This window comes from Oryza sativa, chromosome 5, assembly GCF_034140825.1.
Source record: "Oryza sativa Japonica Group chromosome 5, ASM3414082v1".
Taxonomy (NCBI): Eukaryota; Viridiplantae; Streptophyta; class Magnoliopsida; order Poales; family Poaceae; genus Oryza; species Oryza sativa.
The window spans coordinates 20,048,506-20,067,834 of record NC_089039.1 but is presented as its reverse complement, the minus strand read 5'-3'; the positions used below and the strand labels follow the sequence as shown (position 1 = coordinate 20,067,834).

General features: G+C 50.0%; 2 protein-coding genes across 4 annotated transcripts; both read left to right on the top strand.

Annotated features, from left to right (window-relative positions):
• Window positions 1–2,517: 2,517 nt before the first annotated feature.
• Window positions 2,518–8,499, top strand: LOC4338768 (1-deoxy-D-xylulose-5-phosphate synthase 1, chloroplastic-like). Of its 3 annotated transcripts, NM_001402527.1 has the most exons (9): window positions 2,518–2,877; window positions 2,965–3,270; window positions 3,385–3,535; window positions 3,627–3,898; window positions 6,466–6,739; window positions 6,862–7,169; window positions 7,262–7,543; window positions 7,645–7,929; window positions 8,053–8,499. In NM_001402527.1, exons 1-9 carry the CDS (start codon window positions 2,755–2,757, stop codon window positions 8,212–8,214), a joined length of 2,163 nt encoding a protein of 720 aa, NP_001389456.1. In that variant the 5' UTR covers window positions 2,518–2,754; the 3' UTR covers window positions 8,215–8,499. The 3 variants fall into 3 exon arrangements, 2 of the variants coding, with proteins under 2 accessions (NP_001389456.1, NP_001408945.1); NR_175269.1 differs by lacking the exons at window positions 6,466–6,739; window positions 6,862–7,169; window positions 7,262–7,543; window positions 7,645–7,929; window positions 8,053–8,499 and having other exon boundaries at window positions 3,627–4,769; NM_001422016.1 differs by lacking the exons at window positions 6,466–6,739; window positions 6,862–7,169; window positions 7,262–7,543; window positions 7,645–7,929; window positions 8,053–8,499 and having other exon boundaries at window positions 3,627–4,768.
• A 2,798-nt stretch (window positions 8,500–11,297) lies between these two features.
• Window positions 11,298–12,457, top strand: LOC107276872 (E3 ubiquitin-protein ligase SGR9, amyloplastic-like). The gene has a single exon (XM_066310343.1). The coding sequence runs from the start codon at window positions 11,381–11,383 to the stop codon at window positions 12,254–12,256; it is 876 nt and encodes a 291-aa protein (XP_066166440.1). The 5' UTR covers window positions 11,298–11,380; the 3' UTR covers window positions 12,257–12,457.
• Window positions 12,458–19,329: the final 6,872 nt, after the last annotated feature.

Sequence of the window (19,329 nt, the reverse complement as noted above, 5' to 3'; positions counted from 1 at the left end):
CACGTAGTGGCACGGCACGACCGACGACAACGAACGCGCGGAGCGCGCGCGGGCGCATCGCGTCGTGACACATCGCACACGGGCCCGGGCCGTCCTGCCTTGTGCCTGCCCTGCCGGCCGCGACGACCGTGACGCGAGCACCGTCTCGATCGCCGGCCGCCCGGCCAACGCGAGCGCGCGACGCGGCACGATTGCCCGAGTTCGCCGCGCGCGCTGCTACCCCGTACGTGCGCCGTTCGACGTACGCGGCTTCGAGTCAACGTGCATGCGCGGCCGGTCGCGGCGCCGTCGCGCGGGCACCCTCTGCCTTGTTTCGTTGGGAATACGGTACCATTATGGCATCCATGCAATGTACAGAGAAACGTAGTAGTACGTATATATACGTACTCCACGCTACACGATCGTTGGATCTGACACGTACGTAGGGGAGACGCTTGCTAATGAGTTGCTTTCGTGCAATGGCGTGTCGGTCCAGATGAGATATGTGGCGGCCATGCGCGCCCATGCCTGGTCTCTATCATACTACAAACTTTGGCTGTGTTTAATTCCCTTCAAACTTTCAAAACTCCATCACATTAAATATTTGGACACATGCATGGAGTATTAATTGTGGACGAAAAAAAACAATTGTACAGCTTACATGTAAATTGCGAAACGAATCTTTTAAGCTTAATTGCGCTATGATTTGATAATATGGTGCTAAAGTAAACATTTGCTAATGACGGATTAATTAGGCTTAATAGATTTATCTCGCAGTTTACAGACGGAATCTGTAATTTATTTTGTTATTAGTCTACGTTTAATACTTTAATTGTGGGTTCGTATACGTAAATAATTTTTTTGACAAGGAACTCAACACGGCCTTTATTAACTAGGGTCCCTGTCCATGATCACCGAGTATGAGAGGCACCGGAACCAGATCCTTTGACTTTTGAGGGGTCAAACAGTGATCTGCGTGACTGCATTCGGTATAGGTAAATATCGTACTCCATCCGTCGCGATTTTTATCTATCTTAAAACTAAGATGTGTCATATTTAATCAAAATCTGTTATATTTTAGTACTCCCTTCGTTTCAAAATATTTAACACCATTGATTTTTTAGCATATGTTTGACCGTTCGTCTTAATAAAAAAAGTTTGTGAAATATGTAAACCTATATATGTATATGAAAGTATATTTAACAATGAATCAAATGATATGAAAAGAATAAATAATTACTTAAATTTTTTGAATAAGACGAATGGTCAAACACGTACTAAAAAATTAACGGTGTCAAACATTTCAAAACGGAGAGAGTATAAGCGTAGAGAGAGAGAAGCATATAGTAGTATATATAACTACATATCGTAGCAATAGAATCGTTTCTAATCCATTTAAGACTAACCGGTGACTATATAATCCTATACACCTCTGAATGTTCACCTCAAAAATCTTCACGTGCGGTTGGGCAGCTTGCACGTGAAGATGGTGATCTTTACATACCATCTCGGGGAGACGGGTCGGTCTTCCGCACATGAAAATGCTTTTTGGGTAGCCTGAAAAAACGAGTTTTGTCAAGATGATATACAGACGAAGGCCAATGGATAACCGATTTGTTTACAGTGGGTTAAATAGTACTCCTTCTATACCAGTTTGATTATCACGTAAGGTTTTTAAGGTCTTTCTAAAATGACCACCCTCTAATAAGTGCATCTTTGTTTATTTATGCCAAAAGTAAATGTGCAACATTGAATATATTAAATGCAACCAACCAAAGAGTAATTTCTATTAGTCCAACTACATACAATATTTAAAACTTGATGCAATCCACGGAACACGAAGCAACGTAGCACCTTAACCAATGAGAATTAATTATAACATGATGGATGTTTTATTGTCCTCGGTCTCTACGCTCTTTGCTTAGGTGATGATCAAAATTGGATTGAGGGAGTATAATTCTTAAACCTAGCAATTAGCTTAGAAGACCTAATCTAAACACCACCTAATCTAAATTATTATTTAGTCCCTCCTTCCCAAACACCACCTAAGCAACGCCGATGTAGAAAGTTTTCAAGAAATTGTATGTGACACGAATAATCCTGAACGATAATCGTATTAATGATAGTGGATGATAAGATTTCACTGTGTTCCAGAACAATTACACAATAGTAATTGCCTACTACGTTATAAGTTGATAACCCTAAACATAGCTATATTTAAAATATAATCATATATTTAAATATAGTATATTTTCATCCAATCATATTACAGATGATATTTCTCCTAGTACCATTTGCGGCATCCCCACTAACGAAAAATAAAATGAAAAACCCTGTCCCGCTTTTCCTCCTTCCCATAACTGATATTTCTATGATTTATCTTATCCCCCTATTATCCTCTCGTGATACTTTGTCGAGCTGGTCCAATGGGGTGCCAGGAAGTAGGACACTCAGCAGTCTCAGCTCTCACTCTCCGTCCTGCTCCGGCGCTGCAGTGAGCGAGCTTTACATATGCACGTCCGCGAATGAATTGCAGCCACACAGCCCCCGGCCCGTTGTCCTTTCTCCACCTCGGTGGTCATCAGCTAGACAGCTATCGCGCGCCGTCCCACCACCATCTTGCTCCACTACGCGGACCACCGCGCGCGAGCAGAGCATCTCCTCACTCTCTAGCTTGCTCCAGTTTCGCGTAGCTGCGTGACAGTTCAATTGAACTCTCTGGATTCGTTGGTTACTTCGTCTGAGCTGCTGCAGCGTTGAGGAGGAGGAGGAGCAATGGCGCTCACGACGTTCTCCATTTCGAGAGGAGGCTTCGTCGGCGCGCTGCCGCAGGAGGGGCATTTCGCTCCGGCGGCGGCGGAGCTCAGTCTCCACAAGCTCCAGAGCAGGCCACACAAGGTCTGTGTGGTCGATTGCTGCTACGGTACTGGGCTATTGGCTCTGTTCTTACGCTATGGTTTGTTGTTGCTGCATTCGCCATTGCAGGCTAGGCGGAGGTCGTCGTCGAGCATCTCGGCGTCGCTGTCCACGGAGAGGGAGGCGGCGGAGTACCACTCGCAGCGGCCACCGACGCCGCTGCTGGACACGGTCAACTACCCCATCCACATGAAGAACCTGTCCCTCAAGGAGCTCCAGCAGCTCGCCGACGAGCTCCGCTCCGACGTCATCTTCCACGTCTCCAAGACCGGGGGACATCTCGGGTCCAGCCTCGGCGTCGTCGAGCTCACCGTCGCGCTCCACTACGTGTTCAACACGCCTCAGGACAAGATCCTCTGGGACGTCGGCCACCAGGTAACCCTTCGCTCTTAGCTCCGGTCGGACAACGTGCCTCGCCATGTGAGGGTGCTTCGAAGCTCGGAGACAAGGCCTGACCAACCCACCCACTTTCTTTATTCACCAACGCAGTCGTACCCTCACAAGATTCTGACCGGGCGGCGCGACAAGATGCCGACGATGCGTCAGACCAACGGCTTGTCGGGATTCACCAAGCGGTCGGAGAGCGAGTACGACTCCTTCGGCACCGGCCACAGCTCCACCACCATCTCCGCCGCCCTCGGTAACCTCCTCTTCTTCCTCCAGTCTCTCTGCATCGAGCTGTAAATTCTCTGTGAAACTGACCTACAGGCCGGCGTACGTGAGATTGGCAGGGATGGCGGTGGGGAGGGATCTCAAGGGAGGGAAGAACAACGTGGTGGCGGTGATCGGCGACGGCGCCATGACGGCCGGGCAGGCGTACGAGGCGATGAATAACGCGGGGTATCTCGACTCCGATATGATCGTGATTCTCAACGACAACAAGCAGGTGTCGCTGCCGACGGCGACGCTCGACGGGCCGGCGCCGCCGGTGGGCGCGCTCAGCAGCGCCCTCAGCAAGCTGCAGTCCAGCCGCCCACTCAGGGAGCTCAGGGAGGTGGCAAAGGTAAGGCCTCACAAGCGTTCAACGCTCACGCTCGATTGCCCACTGCCCAGAAAGGCACGTGAATGAAAAAGAAAAGGGAAGACAAAAAAACAAAAAATAGTGTCGCCGGATAAGCGTATAACTACTACGAAATGCGCCAAATTTTTAACGGGTTTTAGAATGAAACCGTCTAGTTTTTACCTAAATTTTAAGGACACGTTCGCTTGTCCAGAGAGCAGAGGGGCCTTACGAAATTTGAAGGCGACCGTGGAAATTAGTGAGGAAATAGTGACAATTTAACTTGCGTCCAGCAGCAGCAATCAACAGTGTTAAGAGTACGCCGTTAGCAAACGTGTCAGTGTCTCGCTCGCTTTTTCAATTTCAATTGCATGTTGTTTGATGCTTGCGTCGCATACATTCCAAAATAAGCTGTGTCAGACATGGGCTAGTTATACGTGTCTCGCATGGATCCACTCACCACAAAAGAAAATGGCGATGAAATCTATATGCTTCAGTCAATAAACTAGTAGGAGTACTATTATAGAGTACAGTAGTACCGCACACAAACCATAACACATTTGTCCTTTACAAAGCAGCTTAAGCCAGTATCTCAACAAGTTTGAGACGTCTCTTAAGAACCAAAATATTAGAGTATTTCAAGAGTACAATTGGACCATACTGCGTGTTCTCTATGCACGCTTGAAACATAGGCATCAGATTAATCCTGAAGTACAAACACACGCATACCCCACTGAAGCATATACATGTTTTCTATGTCGTCCAATCTTTTCCTTTTTACGGATTCAATTATCAAGGACATGCTTTCAAAGCTTCTAAACGGTCCAATTTTTTAAAAAAGTTCTACATATAAATGTAATAGTTAATTCATTCATCTGTTCCTTTAAATATTATCACAAAATCAGATAATCCATCATCCATTGAGCCCTTTCAAACTGGGCTGATGTTTGGGCTTAAAAGAAGGGGTTGCTATACAACGGAATCCCATTGGGACAGGATAATATCGGTTAGATATCAGGTCCTAATACCTCTGAGGTAACATGTCCTGATATATAACTGGTAGGTGATACCTATAAGGTATCAGGCGATTTCTACCACATATCAGGTGATACTTGCGAAATATCAGGTGAAACCTGTCAGGTATCAGGCGATTCCTACCACGTATCATGTGATACTTATGAACTAACAGGTGAAACCTGTCAGGTATCAGGCGATTCCTACCACGTATTAGGTGATAGTTGTGAAATATCAAGTGAAACGTATCAGGCGATTCCTACCACATATTAGGTAATGCTTGCGAAGTGTCAGCTGAAACTTGTCAGGTATCAGGCGATTCCTACCACGTATTAGGTGATACTTGCAAGATATCAAGAGCCGGGCACCAAAGCGTCGTCGCCGGTGGTACCACCGTCCACGTCTCACGCCGGAGCTTGTCGCCGGTGGCAGCATCCTCCACAGTCCACGCTATGTCAGAGCTAGGTGATACTTGCAAGATATCAAGAGCCGGACACCAAAGCGTCGTCGCCGGTGGTACCACCGTCCACGTCTCACGCCGGAGCTTGTCGCCGGCGGCAGCATCCTCCACAGTCCACGCTATGTCAGAGCTCATTGCCGGCGGCGGCGTCCTCTGTCATCCACACTTCACGCTAGAGCTAGTCGCCGACGGCCGCGTCCTCCACCGTCTACGCCACGTCAAAGCTCGTTGCCGGCGGCCGCGTCCTCCGTCATCCACGCCTCACGCCGGAGGTCAAAGCTCGTTGCCGGCGGCCGCGTCCTCCGTCATCCACGCCTCACGCCGGAGCTAGTCACCGACGGCCGCATCCTCTGTCGTCTACGCCACGCCATAGCTCTTTTCTGGCGGCCGCGTCCTCCGTCATCCACACCCCACACCCGAGCTCGTCGCGGCAGCCGCGTCCTCCATCATCCACGCCCCACGGCCCACGCGGAGCTCATCGTTGATGGCCGCATCCTCCTCTGTCCACGCCACGTCAGAACTCGTTGATGGCGGCCGTGTCCTCCTTGCTCCGCGACTATTCACTCCGGCGACAGCTCTGTCCCCGGCCGTCGCGACAACCCACGTCCATCAATTCCGACACCGAGCTCGTGCTGCTCCTCAATGCGTCACCACTCTTCGATTTAGCGACGGCGGCCAAGCCCCGCGCGACGCCGCCGTCCTCAGCTGGCGCGAGTAGCTGTGCAGCGCGACGATGACGTGCACGACGTCCTACAATGACTCACATCGCGCCGCAACCTTGCGCGAAATATCCTGTCTCAGCTGCAACGCCGCCGTGAAACCTGGTTGTGGCTATTCTTATCCATAAGCGCGTGAGGCTGGGAGAGGATGACGATCCTGTCCTGAACGTTAGCAACGGTATCCCGGTATTTAGCATTCCCGTAAAAGAAACGTTGGCTGGGCCAGTCAAATTTGCTCTTTTGGGCTGGAAAAGAATCCCCAGACGAACCAGCCCAGATCCTATGTGGGCTAAAAGACACACCTAAATGAAAGGTCGGCCCAGTTAATACAATTTTGACACCCTACTCTTCTTCTGTGCGCGCGCGTGTGAATCCAGGGCGTGACGAAGCAAATCGGAGGGTCGGTGCACGAGCTGGCGGCGAAGGTGGACGAGTACGCCCGCGGCATGATCAGCGGCTCCGGCTCGACGCTCTTCGAGGAGCTCGGCCTCTACTACATCGGCCCCGTCGACGGCCACAACATCGACGACCTCATCACCATCCTCCGCGAGGTCAAGAGCACCAAGACCACAGGCCCGGTGCTCATCCACGTCGTCACCGAGAAAGGCCGCGGCTACCCCTACGCCGAGCGCGCCGCCGACAAGTACCACGGTGAGAATCCCAAATCGTCGTGACCTCCTGCGTTTCTTGTTGAAATGTTTGAATCATCATGCGTGAGACCAACCGCGGGCGATTGATCGAGTTTGGTGTGTTCTTGGTGATCGATGATGCAGGCGTGGCGAAGTTCGATCCGGCGACGGGGAAGCAGTTCAAGTCGCCGGCGAAGACGCTGTCGTACACGAACTACTTCGCGGAGGCGCTCATCGCCGAGGCGGAGCAGGACAACAGGGTCGTGGCCATCCACGCGGCCATGGGGGGAGGCACGGGGCTCAACTACTTCCTCCGCCGCTTCCCGAACCGGTGCTTCGACGTCGGGATCGCCGAGCAGCACGCCGTCACGTTCGCCGCCGGCCTCGCCTGCGAGGGCCTCAAGCCGTTCTGCGCCATCTACTCCTCCTTCCTGCAGAGAGGCTACGACCAGGTTCGCCATTCTTCACACCATCTCGATCGATCTCTGCTTTCCCGTACCGCCGTACGCCATTGCTGACGACGCCGTCGTTGCTGGCTGAACAGGTGGTGCACGACGTGGACCTCCAGAAGCTGCCGGTGAGGTTCGCCATGGACAGGGCCGGGCTCGTGGGCGCCGACGGGCCGACGCACTGCGGCGCGTTCGACGTCACCTACATGGCGTGCCTGCCGAACATGGTCGTCATGGCCCCGTCCGACGAGGCGGAGCTCTGCCACATGGTCGCCACCGCCGCGGCCATCGACGACCGCCCCTCCTGCTTCCGCTACCCAAGAGGCAACGGCATCGGCGTCCCGCTACCACCCAACTACAAAGGCGTTCCCCTCGAGGTACGACGCACATACGTACACTCCATGGCCGGCTTCTCTCGGAGACCAATGCATGCAAATATCTCACAGCTGGCCGGCGCCGGTCGCCGGAGTTTTGGCAGGTAGGCAAAGGGAGGGTACTGCTGGAGGGCGAGAGGGTGGCGCTGCTTGGGTACGGTTCGGCGGTGCAGTACTGCCTCGCCGCAGCGTCGCTGGTGGAGCGGCACGGCCTCAAGGTGACCGTCGCCGACGCGAGGTTCTGCAAGCCGCTGGACCAAACGCTCATCAGGAGGCTGGCCAGCTCCCACGAGGTGCTCCTCACCGTCGAGGAAGGCTCCATCGGCGGGTTCGGCTCCCACGTCGCGCAGTTCATGGCCCTCGACGGCCTCCTCGACGGCAAACTCAAGGTAATTTTCGTCTCGCTATTGACCAACATCCCGTCTTAGAATACTACCAGTAGAGAATACCGTGACGTAAACGTATCGGTGTGTGTAAGGACAGGTCCTGATGTTTGTGTTTGATTGGTGCAGTGGCGGCCGCTGGTGCTACCCGACAGGTACATCGACCACGGGTCACCGGCGGATCAGCTGGCGGAGGCAGGGCTGACGCCGTCGCACATCGCGGCGACGGTGTTCAACGTGCTGGGCCAGGCGAGGGAGGCGCTCGCCATCATGACGGTGCCCAACGCGTAGCAGATGCGTGGCGCCTCTGGTAGAGACAATGCTTTGTACATGTAGAGATCAGTGAATTGTATATTAGTCGGCGTCGGGATAAATATTGATTAGTGATGCTGAGGGGAACAGTTACAGTTTTTTTGCTCTTCAGTTGTTCGTGGACGGAGACCCGGCTGCTCGATGTTCGATCGCTTGTATATCTAAGAAATGTTGTAAGTGGATAGATTTATTGATCATGATAAGGATTAGTCGGGTATTAATTGAAAGCATCAAAATGCGACTCAACGGAAAGCAAATACTCTATCCGTTTCAAAATATTTAACACCGTTGACTTTTTAGCACATGTTTAACCGTTCGTCTTATTCAAAAACTTTCGTGAAATATGTAAAATTATATGCCTACATAAAAATATATTTAACAATGAATCAAATGATAGGAAAAGAATTAATAACTATTTAATTTTTTTAAATAAGACGAACGGTCAAACATGTACTTAAAGTAAAGGTAGTAGCTACCTAGCTAGCATGAGTCGCTGCTGTCTGGCATGCGTGCATCGTGATGTTTTCAATCAAGTATGCAGTAGTGCTGAACATTATGGGTCAGCGTGGCAGGGGGCGTCGCAAGTTGGTGCATGCACCGCTTTTTTTCTGGTTCATTCTGTCCAACTGTTCATCTGGGATAGCGTCATTTGCATCAGGACAGATATACTGTTAGCCCATATGTGACATCAATAATTGGGTTGGATGAGGATCAGAGAGTGCACACTGCAGATATATATAGGATTATTACAAGTAAGCTGTTCATTATGTGGTAAATGTGATCGCGCATCATCAACAAGGCTCAAATGGACTAATGTAAACAAACACCATTAAGGACGACTATAATAAGCATAAGCATCTGGGGATCCCTTTCATCCGGGGATCGTTGATTTCATCTGCTCACTATAATTGTTGGAGGCGGTATGTGCAAAATTCTTGGAACTATGCGTGCCTCTCGATATATTTTCTCACCAAATAACACGAATCTTTCTAACCGTTGGATCTAAATCGAATCTTCCAGATTCTCCTACGTTTTCATTTAATTTGTCAGTGAGACCCAATGCCGCACACCCAAAGCAGCATTGTGCAGCCATCTTCACCCCCCGGCACACCGCCACTCTCCACCTCACCAGTAAAACCCTCCTGATTGTGCGTCCTCCTCCTCATAACCCTACTTTACCATGCTTCTTCATCTTAATCCCCAGCTTTGGTGTCTCCACCATGCTACCCTCTTCCGTCTCTAGTGACTCGATCCTACTGCTGGATCTGTCACCACCTCCTAAGCTAGAGGTGGTTGTAGACCATGATTTAATCCCAGAAATTTACCGAGTGATGTATAGCATTGCCAAAACTAATTTACCTCTCACAAAGCATAGCTCTGCAAAATCGCAAATCACAAGTGATGACTAACGACGACATAGTGTTTCCTAAAAAAATGCACGCAAGTATGCAACAATTCAGTGCTATTACATTGGTACTTGAAGTTAAAAGTTTCGCAAGGCCAAACACTTAAGTAGATATGGCAGCGTCTCACATATCTGCAGTACCAAAAAAAAAAGAACAAACTGACAAGGTGCCAATTTCATTGAACAAAACATGGGAAAATTTCATATATAGCTATGGGTGAAAACCAATACTATATGGTGGGCTAGGAATTAACACCCATGGTAGCAACGTTGAAAACCTCCTGACTCCTGCAAGGACCCATGTCCACCCCCCCTCCCCGCTTTGATTTTTGCGCCAAGGCCTAATCACCAAAGGTTCCTTGTGTTAGAAGATCATCTGAATCCTTTTCTTCCATATCTCCCACGAGACGAGCAGGTTAGTTAGCTTGCGTAACCCTTGCATTGGCACTCCTCTCGTGTTTGCGATCGCTCCCACCACTCATGCACTAGGCTGGTAGGCTTGCACTCTGCATGATCTAATTGTCCACGTGAGGTCCAAGAGACAAGAATTGCAAAATTCTCGTTGTGTTCAGCATTCTGCTAGGAGGTGAAAAGTTGTCTCTTGCACTCGGTGGCATACAGAGCATCTGGAATTATTTGGGCATCCCCAGGTCACTAATATATTCGAAGTCTAGATTCTAGTTTGGACGACGAGCCACGTGAAAGAGTTGTATTTTTTTGTGCCCAAGGCTTCCAAATGAATTTGATTGTACCTAGGAATCGGGCATTGAATGCAGATGCACGCAAGTACTCCTGGTGGCTTTGCGTGAGTTTTCATGAAATTTGGTATTCGATCTTTGCTATCAATGAAGTGTACTTCTCTTACGGAAAATTATTTTAAACTCTCGAGGGGACATCTTCTCGTTGTTTGCATGTCATCCAAATAATTTAATTTGTTTTTTCGTTGCAACATATATAAGCTGAATTTTAACTTACGTGTTTGTGGAGTAATTTATTATATATTAATATATATTCTTAAAATTTTTTTCATAACCATTTGAATGACATGTAAATAATAAGGAGATGTCACTCGAGAGTTTAGAATCCACTCTCCTCCTCTTACTAGTACAACATTCCAAACGATGCCAAACTGGACGATGAGCTCCACCGTCGTGCCATCGATGATTGGCAGGTCTAGGACTCTAGGTCGTGTAGCAACTAGTCGGATTGATCGAGCAGTTCCGCAGGCTGCAGCCCATCCATCTTGGGATCCACTTGGTGAAGATCTTCGGCACCGAAATCCACTCACTGCCAGTAGTAGTACACACTGCACACTACTCCCTCCGTCCAAAAAAAAACAAACCTGGTTTCCGTGCCCAGTGTTTAACCGTCCGTCTTATTTTAAAAAAATATAAAAAAAATTTAAACAGACAAGTTACGCATAAAATATTAATCATGTTTTATCATCTAACAACGATGAAAATACGAATTATAAAAAATTTTCATATAAGACGGACAGTCTAGATGGACAGTAAAAGTTGGACACGGAAACCATGATTTATCTTTTTTTTAGAACGGACGGGAGCACGAGTCCAGCTTCACACAAGTTACGAGGCCCACTCGATCGATTGCCTCCAAAACCGCAGCATATATACGGACTCCCTCCAAAAAGAATTTTCCCACCGCTTCACTCGATCACCACTACCCCCACTCGCTCCCTCCTCCAAAGGCGAGCTCAGCTCGATCTCCTCCGCGATCCCGATGGAAGCCAGCCACGCCCACCGCTCCTCCTCCGAAACCCTAATGGCCGCGCTCCTCTCGTCGTCGGTGCCTGCCTCGCGGCTGCTCCCCTCGCTCGCCGCCGACACGCGCCGGCTGCGCTGCCGCCTCGCGTTCCTGCTGCTCTCCCCGCCGCACTTCTCCCGCGCGCTCGCGCGGCTCCGCGCCATGTCGCTGCCTTCCAAGGCCGAGCTGCTCGGCCGCGTCCTCATCCGCTCCCTCCTCCTTCTCCTCCCCGCGCTGTCGCCTGACGGATCGCACCACCTGCTCCGCATCCCGGCTACCGACCTCGACGCCGCGATCCTGCTCCTCGCCATGTGCGACTCCTACTCTCCCCCGGCCGCGGCGTCGTCTTCCTCCCCTTCTTGTTCTTCCCCCGTCGACTGGCACGCGCTGCTCGTCGACGACGCGGTGGGCTCCGCGCTCTCCATCTCCGGCCTCGGCGCCACGCCGTGGGCGTCGCTCGCCCCCTACGTCGACGCGGCCGCCAAGTGCCGCCGCTTCGCTGACGTCGTGTCGCAGGAACGCGTGGCGGTCGGCGGCGGGAAGGACGGCGAGTGGCGCGGCGGGGCGTCGTACGCCGCCGTACTGGCGATGCCCCCCGCGGCCGGGGACGGCGCGCCGTGCGCGATCTGCAGGGAGGAGATGGTGCGTCGCGGCGGCGGGGGCGTGTGCGCGCTGCGCCCGTGCGGTCACCGGTTCCATTGGCACTGCGCGCTCCGGTGGCTGGCGCGGCGGAACACCTGCCCTTGCTGCCGCGCGGAGCTGCCCGCGGAGGACGCGCGCGCCGAGACCCGGCGGCTGTGGCGGGCGGTGGAGAGGATGGCAGCCGGAGACGACAGCGTCGGCTGTGCGTGACAACGTCGGTTGGCGCAGAGCATGGCACAAGGGAGAAACCCGTTTGGATGCATTTGAGTGTCTCGGACTTCAGGCGCAAGTACTGGTGTCAGATTCGCGGATGGCGAAATTAGCGGTGGACCCGTGGTGTATACACGCAATATGATGTGGAATTTTTGCTGATAAATCATGAAATGAAATAAACCAGATGTATTGTATATACATTACTAAATACATAGCCAGTGGAATGTTGGTTAAGTTTTTGTTTTATGATAGTATATGATTAGTCTGCAAATGATGGGTGTTTTTTTTTTGAGAACCCAAATGATGGGTGTTGATTTTGTGTTAGTAGCTTCTTTGGGTTCGGGAGAGAAGGTATACGTAGGTATCTTCCTTTTGCAGCTTAATGTCTGCCTTTTATGCTTTTTGATAACGGTGTGCACGCATAGCCTTAGAAAAATAGGGTAATACTATTTCGCCGAAGTAGTGATTAATGTTATTGGCATGGACTGGTGGATCCCATATGTCACATTCGACTGTTTATCCTAGTAGAAATTAAGACATGTAGATATTAATTAGTGATCTACTATGATCAAAGATCAAATACGGTATCCATCAGTTTTCACATTATCCTGAGATCGATCACATAACTCAGATGTGAGATGACCACACAATTTATAATCTATTATGGAACAGAAAGTACTTTGCACCCACCAGTCCATTTCACCATGTAACAGGTCCGGCCGGGTGACCAAAGTCAGCAAGCAAGGCAAAACGGACGGACGCGCACGGACGGATCCGGTCTCGTCAGTCGGGGACACCAGCATTCGTCCACGCATTGGCAGCGAGACGACGTGCTGCATGAGGTGGATGTACGCAACGTCGACGTCGATCGCGTGGTGGGGTGCGGGGAGGAAGCTACGACGGCGGAAGGAAGGATGAGATCGATCATGAGATGTATCCCGTTGGGATTGGGTCGTCGTTTTCCGCTCCGCTTTATTCCTCCTACCCATGCGATCCCTGTTCCCCCGTGCACGCGCACCCGCCCTTCTCTGCTCCATCGCCGCATGTGCCCGGCCCATGCCCGGCCATCTCGCCCAACCACGGAATCACTGGTGGATGAAACCGTACCTTACATGGCCGTCGCGTGTTTATTAATTTGCAATCTCACGCATCAATCATACTACCATGCTATCTTCTCCAAAGAAACATGATGTACATTGTATGATCGTAGGGGAATAATTATACAGCTGGCGGAATGAACATAGTGTACTGCAGTTCAGCTAGCACCGGAGGTTCACTTCCTGAGGGACACAGCAAAATGTATATATTGCCTGCTTATTGTACCTTCATCTTTGATATATTTTAAGGAGTAAATTACATTGACAGAACACAAACTTATCATATGAGTGTAGTTTAGTACATAAATTTGTAAAATACTTGTTTTGGTGTATAAACTTGTCCGATATGTGCGAATCAAGCCAAACGAATATGTCATGGCTAATTTTACAAGTTAAACACTGATTAGGACACGACGTGCATATGCGAGGTTCACATGAGACATGCTATATTTGTAAACTTGATTTTTGCTTTATTATTTTTTCTACCCCTTGCATTATTTTGGGTTCTTTTGGCCTTGATCTGCACGCATTTGACGAGTTCGTATACTAAAATAAGTATTTTACAAATTTATGTACTAGAATGCACCTAGATGACAAGTTCATATACCGCTAATGTAATTTGCTCTTCTTCAAGCAATTGAAAAACTTTTAAAAGAAGACTAGTTGGCTATGGTGACCTTTGATCTTTGTGCGAATTTGTTGTCATGTCATCTTCCTTAATAGTAGGTCCTCTCCGTTGCCGGCATTGGCGATTTATAGCGGTGCACGGAATTAGTAGGGTTCAGGGTAGAAGAGGGTTACGAGAGGAAGATGGGGTGGATAAAGAGGGATGGAAAGAATGACGGCAGTTAGCTAATGTGCGGTGGTTGTAGCGGAGCGGCGAGGTGTCGATTGCATCACATTGGTCGTGGGAGAGTTGAGGAGTGACGGGGGAAACTCTTCAGAGTGACTAGGAGACAGGAGCAACAACGGTGGATCCAACAACATAAGCCATCGAAGATAATGAAAATTTAGCGCCGAACTTAAGGAAGAAATGACGGTAATGACAAGAATCTAGTAGAGATGAGGGATAAGGTTAGGAGGCGACGGGAGCTCCTAACAAGTCTCACCGGCACCGTGACCCCAATGGGGCATAGGGCGGTGGCTCGCAAGCATTGGGGTGGGGATATAGTGGCCCTTTGGGTGAACTGATGAATAGCTAGTCCCTTAATGTACGGTGAATTGGTGACAAGTTCTTTTTGCCCACAGAGGCTCGGATTGTGATCGCTATCAAGTTGTACCAAAAAATAAAAGGCAAAATTTGCTACAGGACAATCAAAAATTATGTAATTTGCTGGTAGACATCATAAAATGTGTCATGTCTAAAAGACACTTTAAAAAAACTCGCAATTTGTTGAATGACACTTTTGGCTCAATTGGAGAGACAAATTCTTAAAAAAAAAAAGACAAGAATGCCCATAGGGTCAACAACTTTTGAGCTGACTGGAGCGAACATGGAATATAATGTATACTAGTGATGTACTTAGGGGTGATGGAAAATTTAAAGTTGCATAATTCTAAATTTTTACTCTAACATCATTTTTGAAGCATTTGGTCTTAGGGGCATTCTCGTATTTCTTAAGAATTTATCAATTCAATTGAGCCGAAAGTGTGCTATAGCAAATTACCAGTTTTTTAGGATATCTTTTGGCCGTGACACGTTTTTTCGATGTGTATCAGCAAATTACACAAAATTTGGGTGTCCTATAGCAAAATTTGCCAAAATAAAAAACTGAATAAGCCTATTGGATGTTGTTAATTGACGAGGAAAAAGTACACCGAAGGTCCCTCAACTTGTCATCGTGTTACAAAATCGTCCCCAAACCACAAAAACAGATATCGTGCGTCCCCTAACTAATCAAAACCGGTCAAAATAGGTTCTTGGGTGGTTTTGACCCCGGTTTTGTCCTACTTGGCGGCTGAGTCAGTGTGGGACGACCCACCTGGGCCCCACGTGTCAGCCGTCTCTTCTTCCATCTCTCTACCCCTCTCTCTCTCTCCCCTCCCGTCTCCACGGGCAGCGACCGGTGGGCTAGGCGCGGCAGGCCTGTGCGGCGGGCGCGGCCGGCGGGGGAAGAGATGTGCGTGGCAGGCTGGCAGGGCGAGGCGGTAGAGGGGGAGGTCTGGCGGCGGTCGCCCTCACTAGCGGCGATGGCGGCTGTAGAATAGACCTATTGGTGCCGTCACAGAGCACGACGCAAAGCCCGTTGGCGCTGCGGTGGACGGGAGCCCACCGAGGAGCGCCAGGACTTGGTCTCGGTGAAGACCATGGGGAAGCTGCCGTCGGCGAGCGCGCGATGAGGGAGGAGATAAGGAGGCCGGCGGCGAGCGCGCACTGAGAGGGAGGAGGCGGGGTCGGCGAGGGGGGCAAGGAGGCCGACAAGCTCGCCCACTCCGCTTGGCGTGCGTGAAGAGGGAGGATGCGGGGATGCTGGCGGCGAGCGTGCACGGAGATGGATCGAGGAGGCAGGTGTTGATGCGAAAAATACACACTGGCCTAGGAGATCTGCTTAGCTCCAGTACAGGTCCAAAGGTTGATAAGATGCGGGCATGCCAGTCAGTTTGATCCTGCAACTGACAAGATATATAAACAGCCGATCGGCTGACAAGCCGATGGAGTAGTTCCAGCCGATAGCCGATACCAACCAATACGATATGGTTTTGAACAATCGACTATATATCCAATGTAGATAATAATATAAAGACAATCGGCTGATGATAATCAATATAATTAAACAATATAATCTAGTAGAAACCAGACGGTTAGTAATGATATGATAGAATGAACATTGATCCGAAGGTTAAAGCATACATCGGCTGGAGCTCCGATGTCATAAAATCCACAAGATTAGATAAACAATGAAACATTTGTTGCGATCGGCTAAATCCAATGCAATCCTTGTAAGCCGATGCAACGTCTAGATAACTCATCGGCTGAAACCCCGATGAAACCCTTATTGGCAGTCAAAAAGCAGGCTAGGGATTATGGTTCTAAACACGACTTAGTAGATCAAACTTAACTGATGCAGCACTAAGTATGAAAATAAACATAATATCTTGACAATCAGGCCCTTGACTAATTTTTAGGATGGTAGATGCCTTAGCTAATCTAATCTAGTAAAACAATTTAGCCGGTACTGGCAGGAACCCTAAAGTGAGAAACAACTGATAGAGCTAAATTGAGATACTAAGACTAGATTAACTAATACATATGATAAATAGGCAGACAAATATATCATCCAAACCGGAGCAATCCAAGAGGTCGAATGTATTGATGCAGCTTTGAACGACGCTGACGTAGACAAGACAATTGCCTGGGCCGACGGAACATAGGATTTCCCCTTCGTCGGAGATTGAAAGTCGATGCAGCCCTACGTCAGGTGCCATGTTCGCCGGATGATAAGTAAAACCTTCGGTAAAGAGGGTGGCGATGCGCCGAGAGTAGTTATGTTGGTCGAGAGATATTTTACAATGACTCCGGATGTACATATTTATACCCATTGGGAGATACTAGTCCTTATAGGACAAGAAAGAAACTTTCCTAAAGATAAAAGGAAAACATAAAGTCCTTATAGGACACTAAACACACTTTCCTAAAGATAAAAAGGAACTAACAAACTATTCCTAATTAATAGATAACTTGCCATACCGCATCCTCTTCTGGATGAGCTTCCTTTAATAGATTAATTTCCTTAACCGAATATAGCAGGAATCCGACTATTGGCGATGTGATAATTCTCTTAGGGGCTTACCAAATTTCGGTGTTAGCAGCGGGACTTGGCGAGGGGGACAGGGAGACCGACGAGCTCGCCTGCTCCGCTCGTCGTGCGTGAAGAGGTAGGAGGCTGGCGCACGGAGAGGGAGGAGGCTGGGCTGACCCGGGGGGGGCGGGGAGGCCGGCGAGCTTGATCGCTTCACCTGGCACGCGTGACGAGGAAGGATGCGGGAATGCTGGCGGCGAACAAGCATAGAGAGGGAGGAGGCTGGGCCGACGAGGCGGCGGGGAGGCCAACGAGCTCGCCCGCTTCGCCCGGTGACAAGATTGAAGTGAAGCGGCGACAAGGTGGCTGAGCTCGCCGCCCTCTGCCACGAGAACCTCGCGTCGCTCCGCGCCTACTTCTACTTCGTCGGCACCGGAGCTCTCTCCTCCCTCCTCCACGGCGGCAGCGGCGCCGTGCGCCGCGCGTGTCTCGGCTTCACGTCGGGGCGCACATCGCGTTGGCGGCCTCGCGCGGCGTGGTGTTCATCCACGGCGACGGCGTGGTGCTCCTCGAGATACTCACAGGGAAGCTGCCGGCGAACGTGGTGCGGGGGTTCGATGGCGTCGACCTGCCGTAGTGGGTGCGCCGTGGTGCAGGCGGAGTGGACGGGCCGAGGTGTTAGACGCCAGCATCGTTGACGAGGCGCGCGCTGATGAGGAACCGACGAAGAGAAGAGGGGGGAGATGACATGACAACCTGACATGTGGGGCCCACGCTGACTCAGCCGCCATATAGAACAAAACCGGGGTCAAAACTACCTAAGGACCTATTGTGACCAGTTTTAAATAGTTAAGGGACGCCGGATATCTGGTTTTGTGGTTGGGGGACGATTTTGTAACTCAATAACAAGTTGAGGGACCTTTGGTGTACTTTTTCCAATTGACGAAGCCATATGTTCAGAAGCCCAAAATTGAGCCCACCTCTGTCCAACTCTCATAAATGGACCGGTCATACTTCGAAACAGAAGTAAAGCTTTTGTGTTAGGTGATGCTTCAAAAGAAAAGGATGATGATACATGTCCATCTCATGCGCGTCGGGCTGAAATACGTTGAATTAAAATTCGAAGCATGTTCCTAAAAAAAAAAGAAGTTGATGCACAATTAAGAGTAGAAATTTTTCCCTCGATGCAAACGTGATGGCACTACGATTCGTTAACTATTTGCGGTGTGGCCCAAAGCCGTCGGTGGCGAGAGAAGCCATCTTGAGCCCGATCCGGCGGGTCCCCGTACAAGCGGATCGTGGCAGGCACCGCGGAAACGCGGCGTCGGACCTCGTGATACGCGCGGGTGCGAGCATATGTCCGGCAGAAAAACGAGCGAAGCCGCGAGAGCAGAGCCCTTGCTCCCCACGCGGTCCACCAGACCACCACCATCCCCCGCCGTGTGGTGCTCCGCGACGCCACGCCTCCGGCTCGGTTAAAAAAATGGATACTGCGCGCCGACCACCGCGTGCACCACGAGCCCCAGCCATGCGTCCACCGTGTGGTGCTCCTCGCCATAGCTGCTAGTATACGGAGGAGTATTGGCTGGCTGGTGACCTGTTCAGTGACTCTGTTTGTACTTTACGAGTAGTACTATACTCCAGTTTCCACGGTGAAGCCGCATATTTCCCGGTGAACATAAACGTGGTGAGTACACGTACCAGCGGAGAGTTTGAACTTTAAAGGGCAATAGATCTACGACTACGACTACGATACGCTCCAGTTTCTTGCACTGAAAACTCCAAGTTTCCAGACAGTTCGGAGAGAAAAAGGACGTGTTGGTAGGCCTAATTGTTGACGTGACTGTACACCTGCCTATTTCTCCGTCTCCATCCGGATAAGAAGAAACTTTTGAGCGAGCGCAATCGTCGTACTACTACCATGTGACTATGGGGCCTCCGAATGATTCGGAATGTTGCTAGTCGCCATTCCTGATCGTAGTCGAGATACAGTTCTTTTCGTCCCTGCTAGACCATGGAGCTGAGAGTGGGCTTAATTAGGCTTCTGGAGAGTGATTCATTAACAGCTTTCGTCCCTTCTCCAATAGAAGAATGGCGTTGACAGAATAGCTTAGGTGATTGACCTTCATTAACAGCTTTCTCCCAGAGAATTCAACTGGATGGTGAATTGGGCCCGAACAATTAGTGTCTATTCACTTTGATGCTAAAAAAAACCTTACTAAATTTTGTCATT